Source organism: Lampris incognitus, chromosome 2, assembly GCF_029633865.1.
Source record: "Lampris incognitus isolate fLamInc1 chromosome 2, fLamInc1.hap2, whole genome shotgun sequence".
In the NCBI taxonomy this organism is placed as follows: Eukaryota; Metazoa; Chordata; class Actinopteri; order Lampriformes; family Lampridae; genus Lampris; species Lampris incognitus.
The window spans coordinates 25946675-25973297 of NC_079212.1; the positions used below are offsets into that span (position 1 = coordinate 25946675).

Here is a 26623-nt window from a genome sequence, read left to right on the forward strand (position 1 = left end):
TAGGGAGACAGTTTTGCACAAGCAACATTGTGACAGTCAGACCGCTTGTCTTGAGCTCTGATATAAGAATAGCTGGAGCGCCCATCAGTGTACTACTGTTTCACATCCTACTCTTCAACATCCTCATACTGAAGGTCATGGGTTTCCTGTGAAGGAAGGGTAAAATATGGATTGATATCTAAATTCAGTATATGAAAGGCAGTGCTGCACAGACTTTTGAATTCAGAAATAGTAACACTACATTATTAAACATGTTTGAACTTCTGGCCACCCAAAAGTTAATATATGTAAAGGCCAGGATTCAAAACCTTGAGATTACATGTTGTATGCTATCTATCACACCAGGGGGAATTCTCTTCTCACCGAGGGAGATCATCATTACGTTTCCCAATGAAGATAAAGCTCCGGCTGGAGTTTACATTCACCCTCCACTTCAACCGAGCCCCTTACCTGCTCCCTTCATCTCAAAGTCATCAGGCAGAAGCTTGTCCTGCCGGTTCCCAAGAGTGAAGGCAAGTAAGGACAGAAGGAAGGCATCCAGGATGCTGATGATGGCCAGGATGTAGGCCCAGCGTATGGTACAGTTCCCCAGGGTGTACTTGTCTGTCCGCTGGCCGCACATCCTCTTCACCTCGGGTGCATCCCATCCGTCTGGGTAGATCATGCAGCCCATCACCATCAACACGGCTGAGGGAGCAAAGAGAGAGACGGTCTAATTAGGAGGATGGCCTTAAGGCTGAAACATCAGCTTTTTTAACTTAAAGTGAGCGAGTATTCCTTATTAAAAACTGAAAATTTCTTTCAAGCTTCATCTCATTTCACAGTTGGCTATAAGCGCTGGATCTCTCCTAACAGAAGGGGAAACAAAAGAAATGGCAGAGATGTAATATCCTTGCTTCGATAAACAAGTGTGTGTGTGTGTGTGTGTGTGTGTGTGTAGGGGAGGGGCTTTTTTTGTCCTGAAGTGCAGGCGGAGGCTCGGGCTATCTGCTCAAAGTGCCAGACTTTAATCTATGTTACAGTTCTTCTGAGCAGAGGATGCTCAGTGGTGCCCTTTGTGTGATTTGCTGTGGTGATTTCTTAAATGTTGGATTTTCTGCAACTGTAGCAAAGGTTCTTATTACATTCAAGGTTTACCGCATCTCAGATCCTACCACAACATGCATTTCAGGGGCGCTACAGCACTGTACAGGCCATTGTCACTAATGTTGAAAGTATACTCATCCCTGTGCCTAATCAGCATTAAAAAAAAAACAGTCCAACACCTTACACCTGACTGTGTTACATGTAAACCGATCCACCCACAGAGGTGTCAGAGTCTGGGCTGAAACAGTATCCCTTGGCTTTCACAGTGTGGATGAACACCTCCAGTGTACTCATGCCACCTCCGAAATTAGAGAGGTGTGTGTGTGTGTGGATTGGGGGTTCGGGCTAATGATAAATTCATTGCTCAATTCTCACTCACTGTGCAACCCATAGTAAACACTATATTACCTAACCAATTTATGAGCTCTACTGTTGCTGTAGATCCTAGTTGTACAGTATTATTATACCACAGATGGGAGACACCTTAAAATATTTGGGGGAAAAAAATCTTATTTATTTATTTTGTTGAGTTTTGTTCCAAACTAAGATATGTAACATGGAAAGAACAAGTCACCTTGAAACCGTAACATCAAAACAAGTTATCAATACTGGGCAGCTTGAGCCTTTGGTTTGAAAAGAGTGACCATACAGTAAAAGATCCATGTCCATTAGATCCTGACTGATATTTTGCTGCTTTAACATATGGTTGAACTATCGATACCCACTGACTGCCTGTGCATGCACCCTTACCAGAGGCCAGTTGCATCCATGCACAGATCTTGTAGACGTTCCCTGCGTTGCAGAAGAAGAACAAAGTGAAACAGACCATGGTGCCCACGATGAGGAGCATGGAGGTCCCCACAAAAAACATGGCAGTCTGGAAGGCCCCGGAGGGGATAGAGCTGAAGTCCAGGACACTGCCCTTACAGATCAGCTCTGAGGTCAGTGCATTGCCGATGCAGTAGTGGAAGAGGCCGAAGTAACCGGCCTGGGGAGTGTGGACGCTGTCTCCTATCCAGAAAGGTTGAATGAAGACCATGACGGTGATGATGACGAAACAGACAGTGAATATTGCCCACAGCACACCGATCGCCCGGGCATTTCTCACGTAGTTCGTGTGATAGATCTTTGCAGCCTCCTGAGCGGGTAACAATTTATCCATATTGATCAGTTTTGTTGAGTACCTAACTTTAACTAGGAGAGACGTGGAAGTGGTGCAAAAGTTTCTTTACCATCCGGAGTACCCGCTACCATAAGGCATTTTAATTTTTAAAATCGTTTTATTTTAAAAAAAATCGAAATACATCCAGATCAATTTAAAAACGGCAAAAACCAGTAAAGTGGGTTCAAATATTTATTTCCGATCGGTTATTTAACCCACACGAGACGCGACTCCAAATGAAGTTCTCTGAGCTCCCCCGTCCCTCCTGTTGCCGCTCCGCTCAGGTGGAGCGCTTGGCAGAGCGCGGCGTCGACCACATGTCTGATGACGTCAATGACGTAAAAACTCCCCAGACGCCGCAGAGGACCAGCGCATTATAGAAACTACAAGGCAGACTGCGACGAAGTAAACCGTGATTTATGAAAGTTTTCAGAATAATAAAGAAGCTGACATTTGATTTATCTCGCCTACACAGCAGCAGCCATACCAACATGTACCCCTATTCACAGAAAGTTGAATCACTTCATCTGGACGCAACGTTTATTGAGAGAAACGTTTCCTCGCTCATCTAAGTGACGGCTCGGGGATACCTGCAGTCAGTTCAGACTGAAGAGGTCACTTAGATGAGCGAGGACACGTTTCTCTCTCAATAAACGTTGCGTCCAGATGAAGTGATTCAACTTTCTGTGATTTTCTTAGCTGGATTATTGAGCGCGCATAAAGACATGTACCCTGAATCTGCTGAATGACCGAAGCTAAGCAGGCGGGGTTTGGCTAGTACTTGAATGGGAGGCCCCCCTGGGAAGGGTCACGACCCCCCCAAGTCCATATCCCTGGGATCCTAGGTTGAGCAAATCCTGGGACACCATGCCTTCATATGGGGAATTTGTGCCATCTCCTGGCAGGAAAAGGTATGACAGCTCTAGGCTAGCTCAGTGCGCTAGAGTGCCCGCCCTGTAAACGGAAGATTGCTGGTTCAATTCCCCGACCGGGTCATACCAAATACTCTAAAAATGATACCCATTGCCTCCCTGCTTGACACTCGGCATCTAGGTTTCTATTTAATTAAAGTAAATGGGGACTACAGGTGGAAACAATTAATCTTGCTTACTGTGGCGTATTAACAGTTCATCAGCTATTCTCTGTTCATTATTACATGCTGCCTCATCATTACACCATTCCAGACTTAGCTTGTGAGACATAGCAACATAGTTATTGTTGCTATGTCTCACAAGCTTCGTCTGTATTTTTTGCTTGTGACATGGCAAAAGGGAGACCTCAACATTCCAAATAGAAAATGGCTACCTAAATGATGCCGTAGAAGAAAAGGTTATTCTATGGCATAGCAAAAGGGAAAGGTCCATTAACAGGACATTAACATTTACATTTACAAAGATTGCAATGTAAATTTCATTTCAACACATCTTTGTAAACACCCCACAATAAGAAACACAGACAAATGTATCATTGCTATTATTATATTTGCATCATATGATATGCTAAATTATATGCCAAATAAGCACATTGTACTAACAACTTGTTATCTAGAAGACAGTCAATTGGATTGTTTTGAGTGGCAATCTCAGGTTAATCTGATGTTTCCAGATGACCCAGCCTTCCCACACAAGTCTTCATTCCATTCACTTCAGGTCGCATTCAAGTAAGCATGCTCAGATTTCAGATTTTTATTGACTAACTGGACTGATTCCCAGAGGCTTGCTGGATAGTTTTGACAGCATCTCCTAGGATAAGAGGCATGGCACCAAAGCAGAAGACACTTCCTGTCATGGTCACTTCCAGTCATTATGGGGACATCTTATTTCAACAATACTAAACTTGCATTTAGTACACACACGGACATTGACAAAATTATTATTTTATTATTACTTATCAACTCACCAAATTTTAACAGTTTAAACAGCAGAATTAAAATGAAAAAAAAAACAGACAGTGGGCATTTTTCTTTTCTGTAAATTATTATTTCATTTTAAAAAATCTCCATTTCACAGAGACCCATAAGAAATCACACATGTTAAAGCAGAATACAATTTTGCAAACAAATTAACAACTTCAAATATTATTAAAATAACATAAAAATATATATTTTAAAATACAAATTTAAATATTTCTGTCTGTGTTACTGTTGGCATGTTGACCTCATCACTACATTGACTCGAGCGCTTTGCCTAATGACAGACAATCCCACACTTCTCAACTTTAAAATGTCCCATGTTTGTCCTTTGTTTAAACTACCTATACTATGATTAATATAATTAGCCTTTTCACAACATTATGCACCCCTTTTAAACATTACCTAGGACTTACCTTGCAGTGCAATAACTGTAAAATAACAGTGCAATAACAGAACTTTGCAAATAAAATGTAAAAGAAAAAACTGAGCCACAAATGAGTTAGAGAGACCCAATATCGAGGTATTAAGGCATAGCATAGGAGTGAAATCCACAGTGAAAAAATGAAGCTCGCGACACTGCAGACTCTTCAAAATAATTAAAGCATTTATTTCTGCTAAGGTGACATGTTTCGAGACCATTGACAGCTTCATCTTTTCACTTTGGATTTTGCTCTTAGCTCAGCACCTGCCCCGGCTGTGGCCATTCCTCACCTTCCATAGCAGAAGAGTGAGCCCAATTATTTCCTCTTTTCCAGTTCCTCATCTACAACACTTTTAAAGTGCTCATAGCTCGTGTACACAACACCTTCAAAACCAGTAGTAGTTGATTTCCTAGTTACTGGGCAATAGGTGAATATCTTCTGGCTACTCCCAGCCAGCAGCTTTCTCCTTGGAGGGTGTGTACCACTTCTGCTGCCCACCACACTGAGGTACTTGGCAAGCACTGCATGGCCTCCTCGACTTGTTGGGCATGACTGGTTTGGTTGTTGGTGCGGGGGGCGGTGCTACCACTGTGAAACTCTGACTGCATGATGGCCCATGAAAACTGATGTTTGGAGCCTGAGGCTGTGCAGGAACCACCAGGAGCACAGATGCCCCCGACACCGCAGCTCGAATGAAGGTGGCCGTGGCAGGCTTTGGCTGAAGGGGTCGGTGTAGCTCCGCTGGCTGTGGCAGGCTTTGGTTGAATGGGTGGGTTCGCAGGCTCAGCAGTGGCAGACTCTTGATGAATGGGTTGGCTCACAGGCTCCGGCTCTTCAAAATCCAACCTGCAAATATAAAGCATACGATAAGATTAATGTGCATTTACTTTCATTACCACTTAAAAAACTACTCACATCATTTAAAGGTGTACTTGGCTGTTTGAAGCATTACAAATGAGATATATAGTGATGACATAGAAAATCACACTACATGATCACTCAGACCCCACTAGTTATATGGTCTATTCAAAACATAACTTAATTAATTAGATTGTCTGATATTCTGCAGAGGTTCCTTTCTGTTTACGTATCTGTTGTGGTTTGAGTGAAACCATAAAAAAAAGCACAAACAGAATGGTAACTCTGCAGAAAATTGGACAATCTAGCTTTGTTCTTTTCAATAGACCGTTTATCTAGTGGGGCCTAAGTGATCTTTAAGTATAATTATCTGTGTAATCGCTTAACATTTTATTTTTAATCGAGCAAACAGCCTACTCACATCATTTAATCTCTGTAAAGATGTAAACATCTTACCTTCTCTTCTCAACACGCCTTTTCCCAGCGACGTGGCGAGGCTGCTGATACTGCACACTGGTTCTCCTTCGGTGCATGGCTTTTCATGTGGCGTGTAAGGTTGGACTTCTCAGTGAAGACCTTGTCAAACACACTGCACTGATTTACTCTGTCCATGTTGTTGTTCACCTGGTGGAGTGAAACATGAAGAAATATAAGTAATTTGTCTTAAAGCCCATTAGTATTCTAATAGCCTATTTTGCTATCCAAAACCATGTGTATCCTAGTCCTATGAGTTAAACTCATTTTATGTTGTAGGCTACTCTAAAATGGCTTACCCTTTAATTGTTAAAACTCAAATAGATTCTACAGATTGACCGGTATCACACAACATTGTGTTGATACAGAAATATTAGAAAGTGCAATTTAATTTACGTGACACTGCACACACACAATATTTCTACAGCAGTTACCATAAAGAAACCCTTTTTCAAATACAGTTGAAATGAAACTTCAAGAGAATTATTGGGAGACAATATAAAATAGAGGGTAACGTTAGCCTACAATCCACTCGTTCCTCAGAGGCTGTTTTGTATCGGCTGAGGGGCTGAGAAACATAGGCCTACAGCCCGAATTGAGCTGCCGGTAATTTTAGTGGTAGGCATCAAGTTAGATAAGACAATAATATTGTAAGCTGGACTGTTTTTGGACTGAATAAAGCTAATGAAAGTGTGTGATTTCATGTTTTCTGGCGAGGCTAACAACGGTAGCCTACCGACACTTAGCCAAGTCGCGCATCTAGAGTAACGTTAGACTGACTGACACTGTTGTCCGATTTCCTAATAATCTCTTAGTAAAACGAAAACAGCCTAATCCATAACAAGAACGTATGTTAAGTATGAAAAAGATTGCTATTAAATTTACCTGGAGTCCCGAAAAATGGCAGGGAGATGGACATCAGTTGAGTCGACAGTTGCCAGTAGGCTAGCACGCTGTCAGTCGATCGGCCCGTGACGAGGCACGCTGATTGGTCGTTGGGGACGGGTGTGCTGCTTAACTATTGGACGCTGAAAGCTGAACCTCGCTCAACCATTGGTCCAGTTGAGGGAAAACCTCGCTCAACCATTGGTCCAGTTGAGGGAAAACCTCGCTCAACCATTGGTCCAGTTGAGGGAACTTCGCTCAACCATTGGTCCAGTTGAGGGAACCTCGCTCAACCATTGGGAATACTGCTGCTGGAAGTGGTGTTGTGGAAGTGATGTTTGTGGGAGTGGCCAGTAGGGTGCAGTCTTCCCTCTTGTCCTAATCAAGTATGGGGAGGACACTGCTGTAGGAGATGCCGTGGTCCGGACGAGACGTTAAACTGAGGTCCCGACTCACTGTGGTCATTAACGATCCAGTGGCACTTAACGCAATGAGTAGGGGAGTCCCCTGGTGTCCTGGCAAAATTCCCAACCTGGCGCTGGCCACCTAATCCCCCCCCCGTGTAACTGGCTCAATGATTCCTCTCTCTCCACCTCAAGCTGGTGTGTGGTGAGCGTTCTGATGCACAATGGCTGCCGTGCATCACTCACATCGGTCACTATGAAGCACTTTGGGTGTCTAGATAAAGCGCTATATAAATGTAATCCATTATTATAATTACACCATTTCAGAATGTAGTTACAGCTTTTTTCCCTCTTTAATTCACCAAAGGTCCTCAATCCAGTCCACAGGGAGCCCCTGCTCTCTACTCTGACGATCAATCCAACTTCGTAGATTAAAATGAAATGCAGTACGCTTTACATTAAGTATAAACTATACAGATAAAAGAGAAGGTAATGACCAAAAGAAGAAGAAGAAAAAAGAAAAGTAGGTAGGAAGATAAAACAGAAATAATTCAATAAGAAGATGATAATAGAATTGATTTAATCAGGAAAGACAACCCATCATTTCATCAACAGAGGATTAAGAGTTAACAAAGGAAGTAGAAGGGGTAACTTTGGGGGAAAGCACGATTAAAAAGATGCATTGTGAGTACAGGTGGATAATTACATTCACCTGATCTTAATAAAAGAAGTACTTAATCTTGGAAAAAAGTTGTAGTCACGCATTCCCATGAATTTAACCTAACTGAAAAATGAATTGTTGAAGTAATAACTTAGTTGTTTTGAGTGCACTGAACTTTTTGGAGCACTTTGAGCATCGGTGATATAATTCCAGTTTGCTCCATTGACCCATTTTGTTGAAGTTGGCTTTACATCGTTACAAAAATGTAAGCCCTGCTGATGGGCTGCTATAATGCTGAGTATGGTTTAGGATTGTTCAAGTTTTTGTTTTTATTTCAGTTTATAAATCATCATTGATGTTAGTCACATAAACAAGTAATTGATTGACAAACAAATGAATCAGCCACTATTTACTTTTATGTTTCAAACGTCTCAAATGTGAGGATTTTATGCTTTTCCTTGTCTAATAAGTAAATTGAATATTTTGGGTTTTGGGTTGTTGGTAGCACAAACAAGGCATCTCATGATGTCACCAAACAATTAATAAAATCGGCAGATTTATCGAAAATAGTCGTTAGTCACCCACCTACATTTTATTCACTCTTAATTTGTATTTGGTCAACCCATTTGTTGCATCCTGCCCAGAATTTTAAAAAAATGAACCTGCAGTTCACTTTGTCGGCTTTGCGCACGCGGCACTGAGAGAGAGAGCGACAGGACGTGTTCACCTGTGTGTGTGTGTGTGTGTGTGTGTGTGTGTGTGTGTGTGTGTGTGTGTGTGTGTGTGTGTGTGTGTGTGTGTGTGTGTGTGTGTGCGTGCGTGCGTGCGTGCGCGTACATGTTTAGCTATCCTAATGTGGCCCAAATGTCCTAATTAGGATAAAAAGAAAAGAAACCACCTACCTTGTGTGGCCCTTTTAGAGGTCCTCACAAGTAAAAGGGTCTATTTTAGGGTTAGGGCTTGGTTTTAGGGTTAAGGTTAGAGTTGGAGTTAGGGTAAGGTTAGGGTAAGGGTTAGGGTTAGGCATGTCGTTTGCGTGGTTAAGGTTAGGGTTAAGGGCTAGGAAATGAATGTAGTCAATGAAGGGTCCTCATAATGATAGTTAAACGAATGTGTGTGTGTGTGTTTTGTGATAAAAGTGATTTGCCGACTCAGGACACATGTTTTTGTCTTCCAGGTGAGGTTCCTTTATTCTGTTATTTTATCACTGCTTTGCATAAGTTAACGTTACTGTTTGTCACGCTGTTTGAGTTGTGAAAGTGAACACTGAAACGTGTTAGTTTACTGAGTTGTGCAAACATTAGCCATAAATTAGCTAGCAAGCAGCCCAATTGTCGCTTTAGTGGTTCAGAAAGAAACGTTTCGTAACGTTAAGCTACTCGATAATAGCTGTCAAGTTGGCTACTGAGTACTAATGTAACCGGTTATTTTCTTGCCCGGTGCGGGATTCGATACGGGGTGTACTGCACCACAAGGCGACATCACTAACCGCTCGGCTAAAGGGTCAGACCCGTTAGCTAGGGACTAACGTGTCTTATTAGTAGTTTACATTAACATTAGTTTGTGAAAGTTTTATGTTAGAAACGTAACTCTGTTAGCTCACTAACTAATATGCCCATGCCTCTCAAGAGCAGCTTAGCTAGTGTGCTTTTTTCCCCCTTGTGGTTAGCTAGCTAACGTTAAGCTAAGTTAACTGATGTTAAAATAATTTGAAAGTGCACAATGAGGGAGTGACCTGACTAAACGCCATTAAAGGAGAAAATATGACGAAATAAAAAAAAACCTCTCCATTCGGTCTGGGACAAAGTGATAGTTAATTCAAGCCTTGGACAGAAACAAAAAAACGAGTTTACTGCCTAGACTTTGACAAGTTGTCATTGTTTTATTGTTGTTTTAACTAAACCATGTGTTAAAATGTAAATTGCGTGGTTAGTGCCTTTAAAATGCAGTTATTGAGACGTTACAGACTCTACCAGGGTCAGTATGTCCACAGTTTCACCTTTACCTTGCCTGTTCTGCATGTGTACATTTAGTACTTTTAATTCACCCAAGGTACATTTGTCGAGAATACATTCTGAGAAAGAGTGGTAGGTGGAGACCGTCATGATTTGACTGTTAATCGGGCATTTCATTGCCCCGTGTGTGATTTTAAGCAGCCATTTGTTGAGAGGGACATGTATGTTCATCTAAAGAGGGCATTTAAGACAGTAAGAAATGGTGCCATGTCCATATAGGGCTTGCAAGTTCAAAACATATGTTTACAGTCTACATAATTATATTAACACATTTTTAATAAATTTAGAGAAATGCTACAGATGAGTGCAACATACTTCGTAGTTTTAAGTTAAATGAACTGAATGGAATTAACTTTATTTACCTTAACAATAAATACTTGTGTTACTTGTAAGCAAATCAAATAATTTTTCATGCTTAAATTGTTTGAGTTATTAAACTTAAATGGCTTAATGCAATTGGTTTCCTCAAACAGTTTATTAACTCATCAGGTTTTGCAGTGTGACACGACAGATCAATGTAATTAACCACCTGCAGAGCAGCAGTACTGTAGGGGCAGAATCTGAGGACCGGGTGGAGAACCTATAGCACAATCTAACCTATAGCACAATCTAACCAGTACATTCACGCATGCACGCTCAACCACGACTTTGATGTGCATTTAAAACCGCAGAACTGTCATCCCACCATCAACTAAACCAGTTGAGAAAAGGCAAAAAAAGAAAAAAAATCAAAAGTGATACTGATTCACTGGGCTTAATGGTCCCATCAAGTTTAATCACTGCGCTCAACTTCAACTGGAGACGACGGTAGAGAGAAGGGTGGTGGGCTTATTGGTCTCATTATTATTGACAAATGAGCATATCACGATCCATAAAGAAGAGACACATCACAGATATGCTTTTGCTATCTAGAAACAAATGTCTCTAACTCGTGTCCAGTCAATTGTTATTTCAGTGAATGTGCATTGATTTGCAAAAATGCTCATGCATTTGTGAATATAGGTTTTCCCTTTTGTTCATTATCTCACACTTCGTTGGCCAAATTACTGGCCATCATGGACAGCACCATCTCTCAGCTTCTGCATCGATGACGCTCTGCAGCTCATTCAGCAACAGGCTGTTTGGACTGGGATACCCTTTATGTTCATCACCCTGACATAGAGGATATCATTTTTCAATTGTATTCTTATTGTATCCTTGTCCACACTACTATACTATATATATAGTAATATAATATCTCACATTGCTTAAGTCAGCATCTTTGCAGCCGCAAATTAATCAAAATCAATAAAGTTTCATGTCCATTAGGACAAGATTGCCATGTTTTGGGAGTCATGATTGTCTTTGTCTTTTGATGTTTATTTTACAGGGTATGTCTGCAAACTATACCGGCGACTCCCCTCTTAGTGTTGCTTAATAACGGGTTAGAATGTTTATTTTAGAGGTGCTTGAAGTTGATGTGGGATTTCATCCCTTGCGACTTGCATCGTATAATTCTCTGCTTAGCTTGGTTGCAGAGAATTATTTAAAAATGGCCTAATGTTATGCTCGGTCTTGTGAGCTTCTACAAACCCATCAAGTTCCAATAGAACAGAATGTAATAGATATGCTAGCAGAAAAATTATATAGGTAGTTGAAAAACCTACTATCACAGGCGTTTTCCTTTGAAATACATATGATATCTGGAGGAATTCCCATCTCCACTCTTTTATAGTCTATGATTCTGTATGTCATTTAGGGATGATGCCTGCAGACCAGGCAAGGGGCAGCCAGCAAAGCATGTCCAACCATCTGCACCCTTCACACATGGGTCAGTGGGCACAGTGTACATAATAAATGGCCTGTGGGCCTCCTGCAGGGGGTTGGGTCAGCCTACAGGGACACCGGGTTTTACTGCTGCCCCAGGGCAAATCCTTTGGTGCTTCATGTGGCACCGTTTGAACAGCAGGCTCAGGCAGCAAACCAAGATGTCCCGGGGGCTGCTGGGCTGTAGGGGGGGGGGGGACAAATGTTGTAGCTGAGAGAAGGATGGAGGGAGGGAGGAGACTGAGAGATGTCACAGGTCTGGCAGCAGCGCTTTACAGACCATTCATAAACCAATCTGGGGGTGACAGGGAGGGAAGCTGCTCTGAAATGCTGCTGTAATGAGGGCTTGGTCACAGACACATGTTGATTGACAGCCTATTCGCCAGCTCGTTCAGCCTCTGAACTATCTGGCTGAGTGACTTGTCAAGAGAGGCTCACATTCACTAACCCTGCAATTCAAAGACCTCCCGGCTGATCCCTGTTCTCTGTCAGGGTGAAAGGAGGAGATGAATCTCAAGCATCTTGGTGGAAACAGGCGCACAAGGGTGAAAATAAACAGTGGATAAACGTTTCACACTTTCAGAATCACAAAATAAAAAGCCGGGGAAGACAATGTGTGAATGTGCACAAACGTGGTCATGCATGCACACACACACACACAGTCTAACACAGTGTTTCTCAAATTTTTTTCAGCCAAGGCACCCTTTTTAAGTGCCTAAAATCTCAAGGTACCCCAGTGTAAAAATATAGCTAAAAACGACACTGCATCCCTCTATTAGTGCAAATATCCTTTTTTATTTTTAGGGGACGGCGTGTATCAATGAACAGATAGGCAGACAGATAATAAGGTGGGTAAAGAGATAACATCCCTCCAGAATAAAAAATAAAGTGTCAAAATAAGTCCTTCAAACTGCCATCCCCCTTCCCAGCATAATGAAGTGACAGGAACTTCACACAAAGAAATGGCAGGAACACTCCCATCTGTACTCTTCCATCCAGCCTCTGTACACACACACACACACACACACACACACACACACACACACACACACACACATACAGAGAGAGAGAGAGAGACACACCCACACACAACCCGCATTTAAAAAGTGAGATAGGCCTACATGTGCACATGAACACACACTCACGCACAAATATGCCACAACTGAGAGCCAGGAGTGCATAGGGGAGAGAGAGAGGCCGAGAGGGGGCGTGACTCACCATCAATGAGAGACATGGGCCTGGGAATACGCACAAAGCTGCCCTATCCTGGCAGGGATGGATGAGAGGCAGACATGTAGATCCTGGTCCACAGTCCTTAGTCGCTCCCTGTACCTGTTCTTGATGTACGTCAGGCTTGAAAAACTCAGTTCACATAGATGGGTTGTGGAGAAGGGTAGTAGAATAGCAACAGCGCATCTTGAAGCCAATGGGTACTCGTTTCCCACTGATATCCAAAAGCTGTCCAGTTCCACATCACAAAATCTCATTTTCAAAGTGCGATCTTCCCTGATCTCCATCAGTTGTTCCTGTATTGGAAGTGAGCAGTCCTTTGCACTTTCCATTGCACTCCAAGGATCACGGACCCAGTCAAACTCAGCATATGACTCAGAGGGAAAATAGTGATTGAATCGCTCGTCAAGAGTGGTCAGATGCTGGGCTATTACGCCTGACAATGTGGTGTTGTTTGTATGCATATTGCACAGGGGAAACATATCCAGCCTGCCCTGGTCTACAAAGGAACGCCAGAGTGTGAGCTTGGACCTGAAGCCGCGTAGTTTGTCAGATGAGGAGAGGAGGGTTTCTTGTCTACCTTGCATTTTGATATTCAGCTCGTTTATGTGCTTAAATATGTCAACCATATACGCGAGTTTTGCGCACCACTGCTCGTCTGTGAGTAGCTCTGCAAATGCAGGTTTCTCGTCTATCACGAAGGCCCTCAATTCTTCTCTTAACTCGTACACTCGGGTCAAAACTTTACCCCGTGAAAGCCAGCGGACAGCCGTGTGTAACAACAAGCTTTGATGCTCTGCTCCCATTTCCTCGCAAAGAATGGAAAAAAGGCGGCTCTTTAACGGGCGCGCCTTGATGTAATTAACCATGTCCACTGCTTTGTTCAGTACGTCGGAAAGTTCTTTTGGTAGCGTCTTAGCAACAAGTGCTTCTCGGTGAAGGAAGCAGTGGGTTGTTCGTATATCAGGGTTTTGCGCTTTGGCCCTGGTAATGAAACCTTTGGCACTGCCCGTCATTGCAGCCGCGCCGTCGGTGCAAATACTGATACAGTTCTTCCAGCTCAAACCACCCTTGTCAAGATACTCAGTTGTCACACGGAAGATTTCTTCTCCTGTAGTGTTGTTGGGGAGCAGTTTGCAAAATAAAAAGTTCTCTCTAATACGGCCCCCATCAACAAAGCGAACATTTGCTAAAAGCTGAGCGTGCCCGCTCACATCAGTTGACTCGTCGAGTTGTAAGGAGAAATGTCCACTGGCCTTGATTTTATCCAAAACGACATCTTCAATATCGGCAGACATGCTATTGATTCGCCTCGCTATTGTGCAGTCTGACAGCGGGACCTTGGCTACTTCTTTGGCAGCTTGTGGGCCAAGCATTTTGGTAACGGTTGCCGTGCAAGCAGGTATTATGACGGACTCTGCGATTGTGTGGGGCTTCTTGGCTTTCGCTACTATTTCTGCTACGAGGTAGCTGGCCTCCAGAGCCTTCTCGGATACTTTGGCAGCTTTACACATGACTCTCTCTTGCCGCGATTGCTGGGTTTTAAGGCGAACAAAGTACTCCTTCGCCTTGTTTTTAAGGTGTGGGTGTTTTTGCTTCAGATGTCGTTTGAGTTTGTTGGGAACCATAGTTTGGTTTGCCAGTGTCTTTCCACATACGAGGCAGAGCGGGAGAGGGCATGCATCATCGGTACTAATGAAGCCAAGTGCAATGTAGCTGTCGTGGTATCGCAAAATCTTTGTCTTTGTCTTTTTAGCCTTGCCCTTGCTAGTAGCCTTGCCCTTACTAACATTAGCATCTCCCGGTGGTACGACGGGTGCAGACGACTCCGAACTGGAGGATAAAAGCCGGTTGTTGCTAGAAGAAGGCTCCGGTTCACTGTCAGTGTCTGTTGAAGTATCCCCATCTGTTGGAGCTTCTGGTGGGACTTTTCTTTTTAGGAAACGATCCATGGCTTGGTTTTGGGTTTTAGCGGCATCAAAATGTCAGGACGTGTAAAATGATAACAACGATGCCCTGACCTTACGTGACCGCGCACTGCACTGACCCGTATGTAACGTGGGAGGGGAAATGGGCACGCGAGACAGTTTCTCATGAGTATGTAGGCTATTTATTTATCTGAAATGAATTTATTTATCCATTTATTTATTCATCCATTCATTTATTCAGTAACATTTTGTAAAATAAATTAGTATTTTAATTTTTGATAATTGATATGAAAAATGTTAGATTTGCAAATTTTTTCACGGCACCCCTGATGCTGTCAGACGGCATACCAGGGTGCCGCGGCATACAGTTTGAGAAACGCTGGTCTAACACATCATAGTTGGAGTGGAGCGATTGCATTAACAAGGCAGTCTGTGGTGGAGGCTGATGTGAATGAAGGCCAAATACATTGACGTTCTGAAGTTGGCTAACTGCTGCTCCTCCCTCTGGGCATTGAGACCTGGAACTGGTCCATGTACTACAGGACAGGCTTAAAAACTCGCATAAATACACACACACACACACACACACAAACATTTTTTATACTACCTGCAGACTTATCAACTTAAAGGTGAAAAAATTTCTGCTTTGATTTTGATGTTTGTTGCAGGATTACATTTCAGTGAGGAAAAACAAGGCCCATACTGTTATGAAGGCAATGGTATCAAAGTCTGTCATATTTCCATAGTCCATGTGAGGTGGATTATTCTTTGAATCCAAAACAATCCATTGTCAAGCTAGGAACAGCTCTGGTACAGCTCCTGAATAAACGGGGAAGATGAAACATGCCTATTATTTTTGTATTCATGAGTGACTGATGTTCAGATGTATTAAACATGTTACCAAATGTGGATGGTATGCTTTGAACTATTTTTCATAACCTAGTTTTAGGCCTGGGTGGCACAGAGGCTTAGTGGTTAGCACTGTCAGCTCAAAGCAAGAGGGCTCTGTGTGCACGCCCGCATGTTCTCCCCGTGTTTAAATGGGTTTCCTCCCATAGTTTGAAGACATGCATATTAGATGAATTGAGTCTCTGAATCACCTACGTACAAGTGTGACTGGTTGTGCGTTTGGACTCTGTGATGGGATTGGCAGTGTGTTCAGTATGTGACTATGAACTGGATTAATTGGGTATACATGATGGATGAATTCTGAGGTATCAAAATGAATCTAATATTTGGCAGAGGGGGGTAATTTTACTTGTAAACCTTAATTCTTTGTGATGTGTTACAACCGCTACCTGATCAAACTGAAGTGATGCAGCTCTGACATTGATTGGGTAATGTTCCAATCTGGCCTTCAGTTGAATGTAAATTAGGAAATTTATTGCATTAATAACATGGCAACAAAGGCTTATTGACAACCAAAATAAAAAGGGCACACAGGTGGTTTGGCATCCTTACCTCAGATATGCAAGTTTCCAGCAAAATCAATAACTTATTACTCATGCTTTCTCATATGTACACATTGGGAGCTCAATTTGTTTATCGCTTTGTTACTTTTTTATTTTTTGGTGCCTAATCGCTTTTCAAAGAGGCTGTAAAAAGATGTTAATCTAGTTTCCCATGTAGCTAATGCACAAGCTGTGGGCAAGCAAGAGGAAATTGAAGAGGGATGATAATGTTCAACTTTTGTCAGGTGGTGCAAACTGCAAATTGCACAACACAATTTACAAAACCCCAAGGAAGGTATGAAAGATGCTGGGTATTACTTTTGGGATGGCACTGATTATTATGGTAACATGGTGAATTGCTGCCGTTTCAACAGGATGGAATGATGGTGGTTCACCTTACTCTGAGTTGTAATACGTGGCAAATGGTGAAAAAAATCAAGACATCTCAGTCTTCATATTTTTAAAAATCTGTCAGAAATACATTTGACGTGCACATACAGTCAAAGCGCTTGTGATGAGTGATATGGCAGTATCTTAGTATAGTTCCTACACCTTAACTTGTGGAACCTATGGGTTGACCAAGGGTTGAGCATAGAGATTTTCTGTTGAGTTTAACAAAATGGATGTATAGATTTATATCAGGCTCACAATGACGAAGGACCCACAAAGTAGACTGACACTGGTAGTAAAAGTTCCCGTAAGGTTCATCAGGCAAAAGGGTCGCTACATGGCAGAGCCGGCCCAAGGCTTTATGGGGCCCTAAGCAGAATTTGATTTGCCCCCCACCTCACCCCCCACGCTAAACCTACCTCCCATTACTGACAATATTATGTCCATGCTTGATCGTATCTTAAAGGGGTAACTGTCGCTACAGGTATATTTTGTTAGCTAATGTTAGATTAAAGCACTAGCCATCTAGCTAGCTAACTATGCTTGCTGACGTAGCTCACCATACCTCGGCTCATTTGAGGCATCTATTTAACTAGCATTATCGTTAGTAAATGTTCATGATAACATGCTGCAATTGGTCATGGAAACATACCTTTATCCTGCTGTTTTTTGTCCTCTGCTTTCCTCCTTTTTCGCTTCACTGCGCCAGATGGAAAAACCCTTTTAGGTGACACACTGTCGCGATGTACTTGCTTACAGTTATAACGCGCATGAACCTGACATAGGCAGCAGAAATTATTAAACCAGTCGCATTAATTTGTCAGTCTGTTAACAACATGATATCAAAAAATTTAGTTTTGTTTTTTGGTGATTACTACTGATATATCACACACACACAAATATACATATTTATCGACCCGTCGCGTTTGACATTTCAAGTGCTCTTGGGGGCCCCCAAGCCTTGGAACGGCTCTGGTACACGGGATTCAATTAGATCAGGCACAGGTACCAAAAACGGCAGGCAAAAGGCATAGTCACAAAAAACAGGCAATGGTCAAAACATTCACTGGGAAGACGACACAATAATGCTAGATTGCTCACACGGGGGTAGAGACGAACTGGCAACATGAGGGAGCAAACACATAGCTTAAATACTCACATTGGGGAGACAATGACACACAGGTGGAACACATTAGGGTGGGGCCGGTATGCACACAGGAGGGAAACTTGACAGGAGAAGACATCTATGATCTGGAGCGGGTCATGAGAGATTTCATAGTTTACAGGCATTATCGATTAGAACAGCTACAGCCTATCTAGGTGTGTAGCCTGCATGTGTTCATAAAGCCAAGGCAAGCGTAACACACGCTCAGTGGTATAGGAATGAACTCCTATAGTCCGGATGGGCTTTCTTGTCCTGGCTCATTGTAAATGGTAGTAGGGGTGTAATGGTACACAAAAGTCACGGTTCGGTATGTATCTTGGTTTTGAAGTCACGGTTCGGTACGTTTTCGGGTACAGCGAGGGGAAACGAAAACAAATAATGGTTTCATTTTTTATTAAACTGGTTTACTGAACAAACTAGGGTATGGCTATGTCTTTATTTAAAAAAAAAGCCTGTCAATACTACTGCAACCGGCTCCAACCTACTAAAAAAAAAAGTTTTTTTTTGCTTAAAAATAAATCAAAATAAATACTGTAGCGTCCCTCAATAAGAAGGCTACGAGACGTCGGCTGGTTTCGCTAGCACTTTATTAGCAGCAGTACACAGGTTACTGTGGGCCTTAGCCAACGTCAAAACAACAAAACCGTTTCCGCTTTGCCCTGAGTTCTCTGCGCTCCCAACTCACTTGGCTCCCGCTTATCATCTAACTCCGGTCCCCAGAACTAACAGGAACAACAACACAAACATCCTCCCTACCTCTCTGCCAATCACAGGTACGCCATCTCACCCAAACCACCGCCACAGGCAACTGAAAACGACCGACAGGGCCCATGGGCAGCCTTCAAGCATACAACATGCGCTGTAAAGGACCTCAATGCATAGTGCAGTTCATGTGTTTAATTCATGTTTTTATTTTGATATTTATCACCCATGGCTTTATTTTGACATTTCCTGTTAAACCGGAAGTGGTAGTGAATATTGACGAACATTGAAAAAAGGCAAACGGTGCAATGGCGCGGCAAGTGTAAACGTAGACCAGGAGAAAATGAAAGATAAAAGTGATAAACCATTAAAGATAAAGTAGTAAAAGTGTAAAAATAAGTGAATAAAGCACTAAGGACGAACGGGGAGCGCAAGAACTGAGGAGTTTAGCGCCAGTCGAGAGGGCCAACAAGGTACGACTTAATTTGTATTTGGTAATTTTGCGTTTAACATATCTTCCTGGTGCTAAGAGTTTAATGTATTGGCCGGCTTTCTGTTTTTGTAATGTCTATTTTAGCTCTTACGTTGGTCTACAAGTTGGTCTATGGGTGAGAATGAGGAGGATTGTGGAAACAATAAAAGGCATTATTAGACCATCAGTCCAGGCTTTCAACTCTTATTACTGGGACGCTACATGCTCATTGACATCCCGGAAATCCCAGCAAACGCAACAGTCAGTCAAAAACAAACGTCACTCAGTCCGTTACAACACTGTAAACTACTAATAAGACACGTTACAGTAGTTTACAACACTATCAAATAAATACAAAATATAAAAAAATAAACATCACTTAATGCGCAGCACTTAGAAAATTAACTGTTCTTGAACTGTACTGTACTTATTCATATTAGCAGCTTCAGCTTTACATTAGGACTGTGCAACATAAATTTCTCTCTAATAAATTAACAAGCACGAAACCGTCCAGAACATGGACGTATTAGTAGAACTGGATACGGCGCCGCCGTTCAGCCTTGCAGCCATTTTTTTTCCAGTGGCCACTCGCGTTATTGCAGCGAAAAATCCCCTGCGGCCCAAAACGCATTTTCTCCAAAGACCACCATTGTAAAAGAGACGCATGTAAAACTGTTCACAGGACTCCTGCAGCTATAATCATGGTCATGTGGAGTTAGAAAACAACAAGACAGGACACGTGAGAGTAGACGTAGTCGAGGTAGTTTACTAGCTCCAGCTTAGCATGTCATACATTCGACAACGACACTGAACTGACTGTGAACCGGAAGCGGAAGTGTATTATTTGACCCCTCGCCTCTTCCCTTAAAGGTACACCGTCCTCTTAGGTGAATGTCTGTCGATATATAGATGTGGGTCACCACAGTCAATTATTACTCTTTGTATTGTATGTTTTAAGCCATGGGGTTGTAATCGTTTTAAAATTTGCAAAGCCCAGAAAAATCTTTCCCCCCCTCCCTACATGACGCCACGACTGTTCGTTCTCACGGTTCGCTCCTTCTCATAGCCTAGAGCAGGGGTCGGCAACCCAAAATGTCGAAAGAGCCATATTGGACCAAAAAAAAACAACAAAAAACCAATCTGTCTGGAGCCGCAAAAAATTAAAAGCCTTATATAAGCCTTATAATAAAGGCAACACATGCTGTGTCCATATTAGCTATATTAGCCTACTAAGTAGGCTACAAATACATAATGAGCATTCATGATTACCGGTAAATGTTTATTTTCCCTGCAGCGCATCCTGGAGAGAATGACGAACCACGTGCTACTCTGGTGCTTAAAAGTTAACTTCCAGTATAATATTAATGTATTATGTTTCGTTGCATTGATGAAATTATAGAAATACAATAAAGAAATCAGATTTTGATGTAATTTTTATTTAAACAACAACAACATCGGGCATGTAAGATGTAACTTTAATCTTCAAGCAGGACTGCAAGCTCTCATCTGTGAGGCGGGTGCGGTATTTGGATTTGATGTAGTTCATGTTTGAGAATATCTGCTCGCACAGGTATGTTGATCCAAAGATGGATAATACTCCAAATGCATATTTCTTCATGTTCCTATAACTGTCAGGAAGAGCATTCCATGTTTCAAACACAAGTTTCTCGGGTGTTGGGAGGCTTTCAATTTCGCTCCATTTGTGGCTTTGGGCAAGCTGGGCTTTCTGGCGAGTGACGTCTTCAAGCTCGGCTGTCAGACTTTTGAACTTGGACACCCATAAATCTTTGTCAGCTATATCGGCCATTTCCATTTCAAGGTCAGCTTGATTTACTCCTGGGAATGTGTTCAACAAGGACGGGTCAATCTCCTGGGGTGTGACAGGGAAAGATAGTGTCATTTTTTCCTTTCGGAACTCGCTAAATCTGCTCCCAAATGCAGTTTGCATATCAACGGTCGCACCTTGTAAATAATCCCCGTTGAGTGTGTGATCGTGATTGGCTTCTTTGAACTCTCTCAGGGAGGGGAAGTGAGAGAGCGTGCCTCGCTGTACATCTCTGGCGAATACAGTCAGCTTGCGCTCAAATGACAAAACAGCTTCCAGCATTTGAAGTGCAGTGTTTCCCCGCCCCTGCAGACTTTTATTCAGTATGTTTAGGTGACTTGTCATATCCACCATAAAGTGCAGTTTTTCCAGCCACTTGGTATCTTCCAGTTGCGGGTAGTTCAGGTTTTTGCTTTTTAGGAATGTTTTCACATGTTCTAAACAAGCAACAAAGCGACGCAAAACCTCACCCCTGGACAGTCATCGGACTTTGTTGTGTAGCAGGAGATCGGAATATTCGCTGTCAACTTCATCTAGCAATGCACGGAACTGACGGTGGTTTAATACTTTTGCAATTATCTTGTTCACCATCTCGATGACAAGGTTCATCACCTCCATACACTCCGGTGGGAATGTTTGTGCACACAGTGCTTCTTGGTGCAAGATGCAGTGAAATGCAAGCAGATTTCGATCCAACGCTTTCTGTAGTAAAGTCACAAACCCCTTTTGTGATCCTCTCATACTGGGTGCCCCATCTGTAGCCACTGAAATCAGGTGGTTGGTGTTTATTCCATTGTCATTTAAACACTTCAGCACAGCCTCACATATGTCCTTCCCGCGTGTTTGGCCTTTCAGTGGTATTAATTCGACCATTTCTTTTTGCGGCCCACCACAGTTCACATACCTGCATAACAGCTGTGCCTGTTCACTATCGATCACATCACACGACTCATCACAGGCAATTGAGTATGCTGGAGCTGAATTAATGTCCTTGATTTGCTGATTGGTGATGTTGCCTGCCATTTTAATGGCCCTTTCCTTCACTGTCTTTGCGGAGAGAGGCATGTCTTTAATTTTCTGTATTATCTCGGTTTTGTTTTTGAAGTCTGAAAATAGATGCTCTGATATTTTAATGAATGAATCCTTCATGTAGTCACCATCTGTGAACCGTTTTCCACGCTTTATCATCTCCCGGGTTGCAACAAAACTAGCAGCAGTAGTGGAGTTTGGAGATGCAATCCACTTCTTAAATCTATCTTTGCGCTCCTGTAATTTCTCCAGAAGTAATGCAATCGCACTTTTTCTCTCACTCCCAACTGGGTACTCGGCTGCAAATGCAGCATGCCTTCCCTGGAAATGTCTTTCCACATTACTCACTTGGTTATTTGACAACTTCTCATTACAAAGCAAACATGCAGGCAATCCTTCCGCATTGGCAATGAAAGCAAATGATTCGGTCCAAGAACTGTTGAATCCTCTGTTCTCCTCAGCTATCTTTCTCTTTTTCCCTTTGGGATCCATGGCCCATGACACACGCGCTGGTTTGTTTGCAACAGCCACCTGTCTGGCACAACGCCGAGCTGAAAGAAACGTGCGTCGCAGGCTATGATGTAAATCTTCGTTGACAGAAATGTTGAAATTAAATATTTATTATACACATTTTTACAGCATTGGAAAACTTTAAGAATGTTTGTCATGTTGTTCCTCCTACAGAAATTATATTAAAACAAAAAATATATTCACACCATCTCCAATTTTCATATTTTTGAAAAAGCTCCAGGGAGCCACTAGGGCAGCGCCAAAGAGCTGCATGCGGCTCTAGAGCCGCGGGTTGCCGACCCCCGGCCTAGAGGCATGATGGGAGTAACACTACTGCGCATATTCAGTGGGCCGCATGTACCCGGAAGGCAGAAACTTTTCGGTGGAGGCTAGTTCCCATCGATGCAGAGAACGGAAATGGAGTAGAGAACGGTCAACTGAGCATGCGCGAAATGCCTCTACCATGCCTCCACACGTCCTGCGTAGCATCCAGGCGCTAGGATTCTAGGAAGACCCACCCCTACTCTGCGTCTGATTAGCTAACTTTAACCCTAACCCCGCCCTAACCCTAACCTTAACCTACCCAAACAACGGAGGCAACGAGTACTTGCGCATGCTCAGTTGACCGTTCTCTGCATCGATGGGAACTAGCCTCTACCGAAACTTTTTCGGCTATGCGCCAGGCGAGCAATTCTCATAGGAATGAACATGCGCCATTTTTAGATCCGGCATCCTCTACTATAATCAGTGGTGCACATCATTTTTTTGGTCTGGTTCTCAAAGGAGCACCTGAGGTTCTTGCTTGGTGCTCACCTGTTTTTAAATACATTTTTCCATGACCCACCCACCTCACAAAATGAACAAAATATGAGGGATACGTGGATAACTTTACATGTACTTTAATTTCAATTGAAAATGAATAAAAGCAGTAGGTTACAACAAAATGTCTGTTCTTTAAAGTGCCATACATGTGACTTTCAAATGAAATGACTGCTCTTCAAGCACTGAAAACTAAATATACAAATGACTGCTTTTTCAAACACTGAAAACCAAATCAAACTCACAACAAATCTGCTATTTAAAGCATTGAAAGTTCTGTTATCCTACAGGACATCATCGTCATCTTCATCACTCCCCTCCAGACTGTCTTCCTCTATTTCAAAAACACCAGATGTACTAGGCCTGCTCCTTTCTCGCTGCTTCAGCCTACAAGTCTACTGCTGGCTTTGGGTCAAAGGTTTCTGTTGTGAACTTAGATAAGTGGATGTGCATTAGAGATGAGAGGCGATAGTCTGACAGGCAGGATCTGTACTTGTTTTTTATTATATTCAGGTGTGAAAATCCCCTCTCACATGCAGCACTGCTCAAGGGCAGTGTAAGAGACAGCAGAAGGACTTTCTGAATGTTGGAGTAACTGCCTGGGTTGCTGGTGTTCACTACATTGACTAGATCATGCACAGAAGAGGCTGCCAAACGTTTTCCAGCTTGCTTTAAACGCATCCACTCTCTTAAAGTTTCATCTTTGTCAACAGGCATGCTGGCCTCATATTTCTCAAGGATGTTACTAAGTGTTGTGTTGCCAAAACCGTGGAGGTCTTTCATTTCATGAGGCCAAGTTGTAGGATCAAAAATCCAAAAGTCATCGCATGACTTGAGGGATTCATATCTGCTTTCAAATTCATGAATTAAAGCTCTCAACACATCAATCTTATCCCTGTCAGCTTCAGCTTGTGCCACAGTCTCCTCCCTGTACTTGCCCTCACTGTCCATCAGTAGCGTCAACTGTCCAATAGCAACCATGAGCTCATCTTTGCATTCACCAATAGTCAGATTGTCTTTCTGGAACCTGAGGGAGGTGAACTGTAAAATGTTCCCAACATCAAGCATGTTGGCTAGGAAACAACGAAAAAGCTCTGTGCAGATATGTTTTAGGCTACTGTCATCACTTGTTGCCACTTGGATCTGAATGGCTGGTAACATTCTCCATATTTCAAACAGAGTCTCTTGTCTCCATGCAGACCATCTGATGTTGTGGAACTTACCTAGTTTGACAAAATCAATGTCTTTCTCCTCACATATCTTTTGTAGTTGTGAAATTCGTTTTGCACCCCCTTTCTTTAAGTAAAAGCTTAGCAAAGTGATGATAGATTTATTAAATGACTCACAGTATGGGACCGCACGATCAGCTGATTTAGCACAGTTCTCCAGCGTGTGGGCGGTGCACAGAATATGCACAAGGGAATCCCCGATATCCACCATCTGACGTAATTTGGGAATGACCCCATTGTAACAACATTGACAGCTGCTCCATCACTGCGTACCGACACCAACTTTGCCTTCCACTCCGCTAAACCACAATCATTGAACAGTTGCACAAGTCCATCCACTATGTCCTGTGCTGTTCGGTTGGCCCCCAGATTAATTAATCCAAGGAAGTCTGAGCTGTGTTCTCCGTTGCGGGACACAGAAACAATCTACACAATTTCCTGCTTCGTTTTTGTTATATCTTCGGATCCATCGAAAAGCACACCCCAAAATTCAGCTGCTTTCAGTTTTTCACTTAACTCTGAACTTATTGTCTGAGCGATGCTCTCCGTGATGCGGGATCCCCCTTCTCGTGAATGACAAGCAGTCCCAACGTTAACTCCTAACCTCTTGAGAAGCAGAATATCCTCCTCGTATGAACGCATAGGACGTGCATGTTTCGCTTTGTGAAAGGCCAACAAGAACATGTTTGTCAGTGCCTGATGTTGTTCTTCCATCAGTCTGTCTTGCCACCTGTCGAGTGGGCCGCTGGGTCTCTGGTCCTGGCTGCGCCTGTTAGCAATAGCTTCTGCTACTTTCTGGTGTTCTCTGCAGTTTACATGCTTATCAAAAGCTGGATGGCTGAAGTTTTTTGTCCCCATATAAAAGTGGCAGTTTCTATCCGCTAATGTGGGATTTTCCAGACATAGTTTACACCACATCTCGGTGCGGGCGTCATCTGTTTGGAGCCAGCCGATGTCCTGCAGCCATTTCTCTGAAAACGTACACTTTGACTTTGGTTCTGGTTCAGTATGGCGTTTCTTTGGTGGAGGTGGAGGAACACCAAAGAAATTACTCAATGTCGCTTGCTTCTTTGACATTTTGGAGAAATTAGTGGCTCATACTATAGCATTGGCTAAAACCAGTGGCTCATACTCTGCACTGCAAAATGTTTGGTACGCAAATGCGCGGTAAAACACTTGAATCTGGTGCTCGTTGAATATTTTAAGTGCGCATGCGCACCTGCGCACCACTATGTGCACCTCTGACTATAATACATCCATAGTCCAGCCCCACGGTGCACCTGATGCGAGTTGCGAGTGCGTTCTAGTGACATCACTACTAAACGTCCCTCTCAGGTCATCCATGAGTGAGTGACCACAATTTGCAACGCGTAGAGAAAAATATAATAAAATAAATACCCCCAAAAAAGGGGCAAAATTTATAAAATTAACTGTACTTGAACTCCACTGGATCTTCATCTCATCTCATCTCATCGTTAGCCGCTTCTCCGCGGTCAGGTCGTGGTGATAGAGAGCTAAGTAGGGCACTCCAGACGTCCCTCTCCTCAGCAACTCCCTCCAGCTCCTCCTGGGAGGAGCCCAAGGCGTTCCCAGGCCAGATTGGACATGTAGTCCCTCCAGCGAGTTCTGGGTCTACCCCGGGGTCTCCTCCCAGTTGGACGTGGGCGGAAAATCTCCAAAGGAAGGCGCCCAGAAGGCATCCTAATTAGATGCCCGAACCACCTCAGCTGGCTCCTTTTGACGCGAAAGAACAGTGGCTTTATGCCGAGCTCCATCCGGATGTCCGAGCTCCTTACCCTATCTCTAAGGCTGAGCTCAGACACCCTACGGAGGAAACTCATTTCAGCCGCTTGTATCCGCGATCTCACCGTTTCGATCACTACCCACCATTAGGGTTGGGTATCGTCTGAAAATTTTCAATACCGATACCAAAACTAATACCTCCAATTCAATACGATGTCTAAACGATACTTTTCCGATAATATATATTATGAAAACCTTATAGGATTATCAGCAAACTACTTTTCTATACAGCGAGCTCCATAATTTATTTACACATTGTGTTATTTTGGGTCTGTACTCTAGCACTTTGAGATTGAAAGGATACAATGACAATGAGGTCAATCTGCAGGCTGACATCTTTAATGTATGTTTGCTCATTCTCATTTAGCATTCTTATGCAGGAAGA

General features: G+C 42.8%; 1 protein-coding gene across 1 annotated transcript; it reads right to left on the reverse strand.

The window, feature by feature from the left end:
• Window positions 1–135: 135 nt before the first annotated feature.
• lhfpl5b (LHFPL tetraspan subfamily member 5b) lies at window positions 136–2248 on the reverse strand. The gene is made up of 3 exons (XM_056299018.1): window positions 1837–2248; window positions 451–687; window positions 136–146 (listed from the first exon to the last, which is right to left on the reverse strand). Exons 1-3 carry the CDS (start codon window positions 2246–2248, stop codon window positions 136–138), a joined length of 660 nt encoding a protein of 219 aa, XP_056154993.1.
• Between the last annotated feature and the right edge of the window lie 24375 nt (window positions 2249–26623).

Bases quoted from the DNA above. Each gene is read 5' to 3' on its own strand.
- lhfpl5b (XM_056299018.1), bottom strand. From the start codon at position 2,248: ATGGATAAATTGTTACCCGCTCAGGAGGCTGCAAAGATCTATCACACG. The intron at 688-1,836 runs GTAAGGGTGCAT...TTGCTCCCTCAG, and splicing joins ATGGATGCAACTGGCCTCTG to CCGTGTTGATGGTGATGGGC.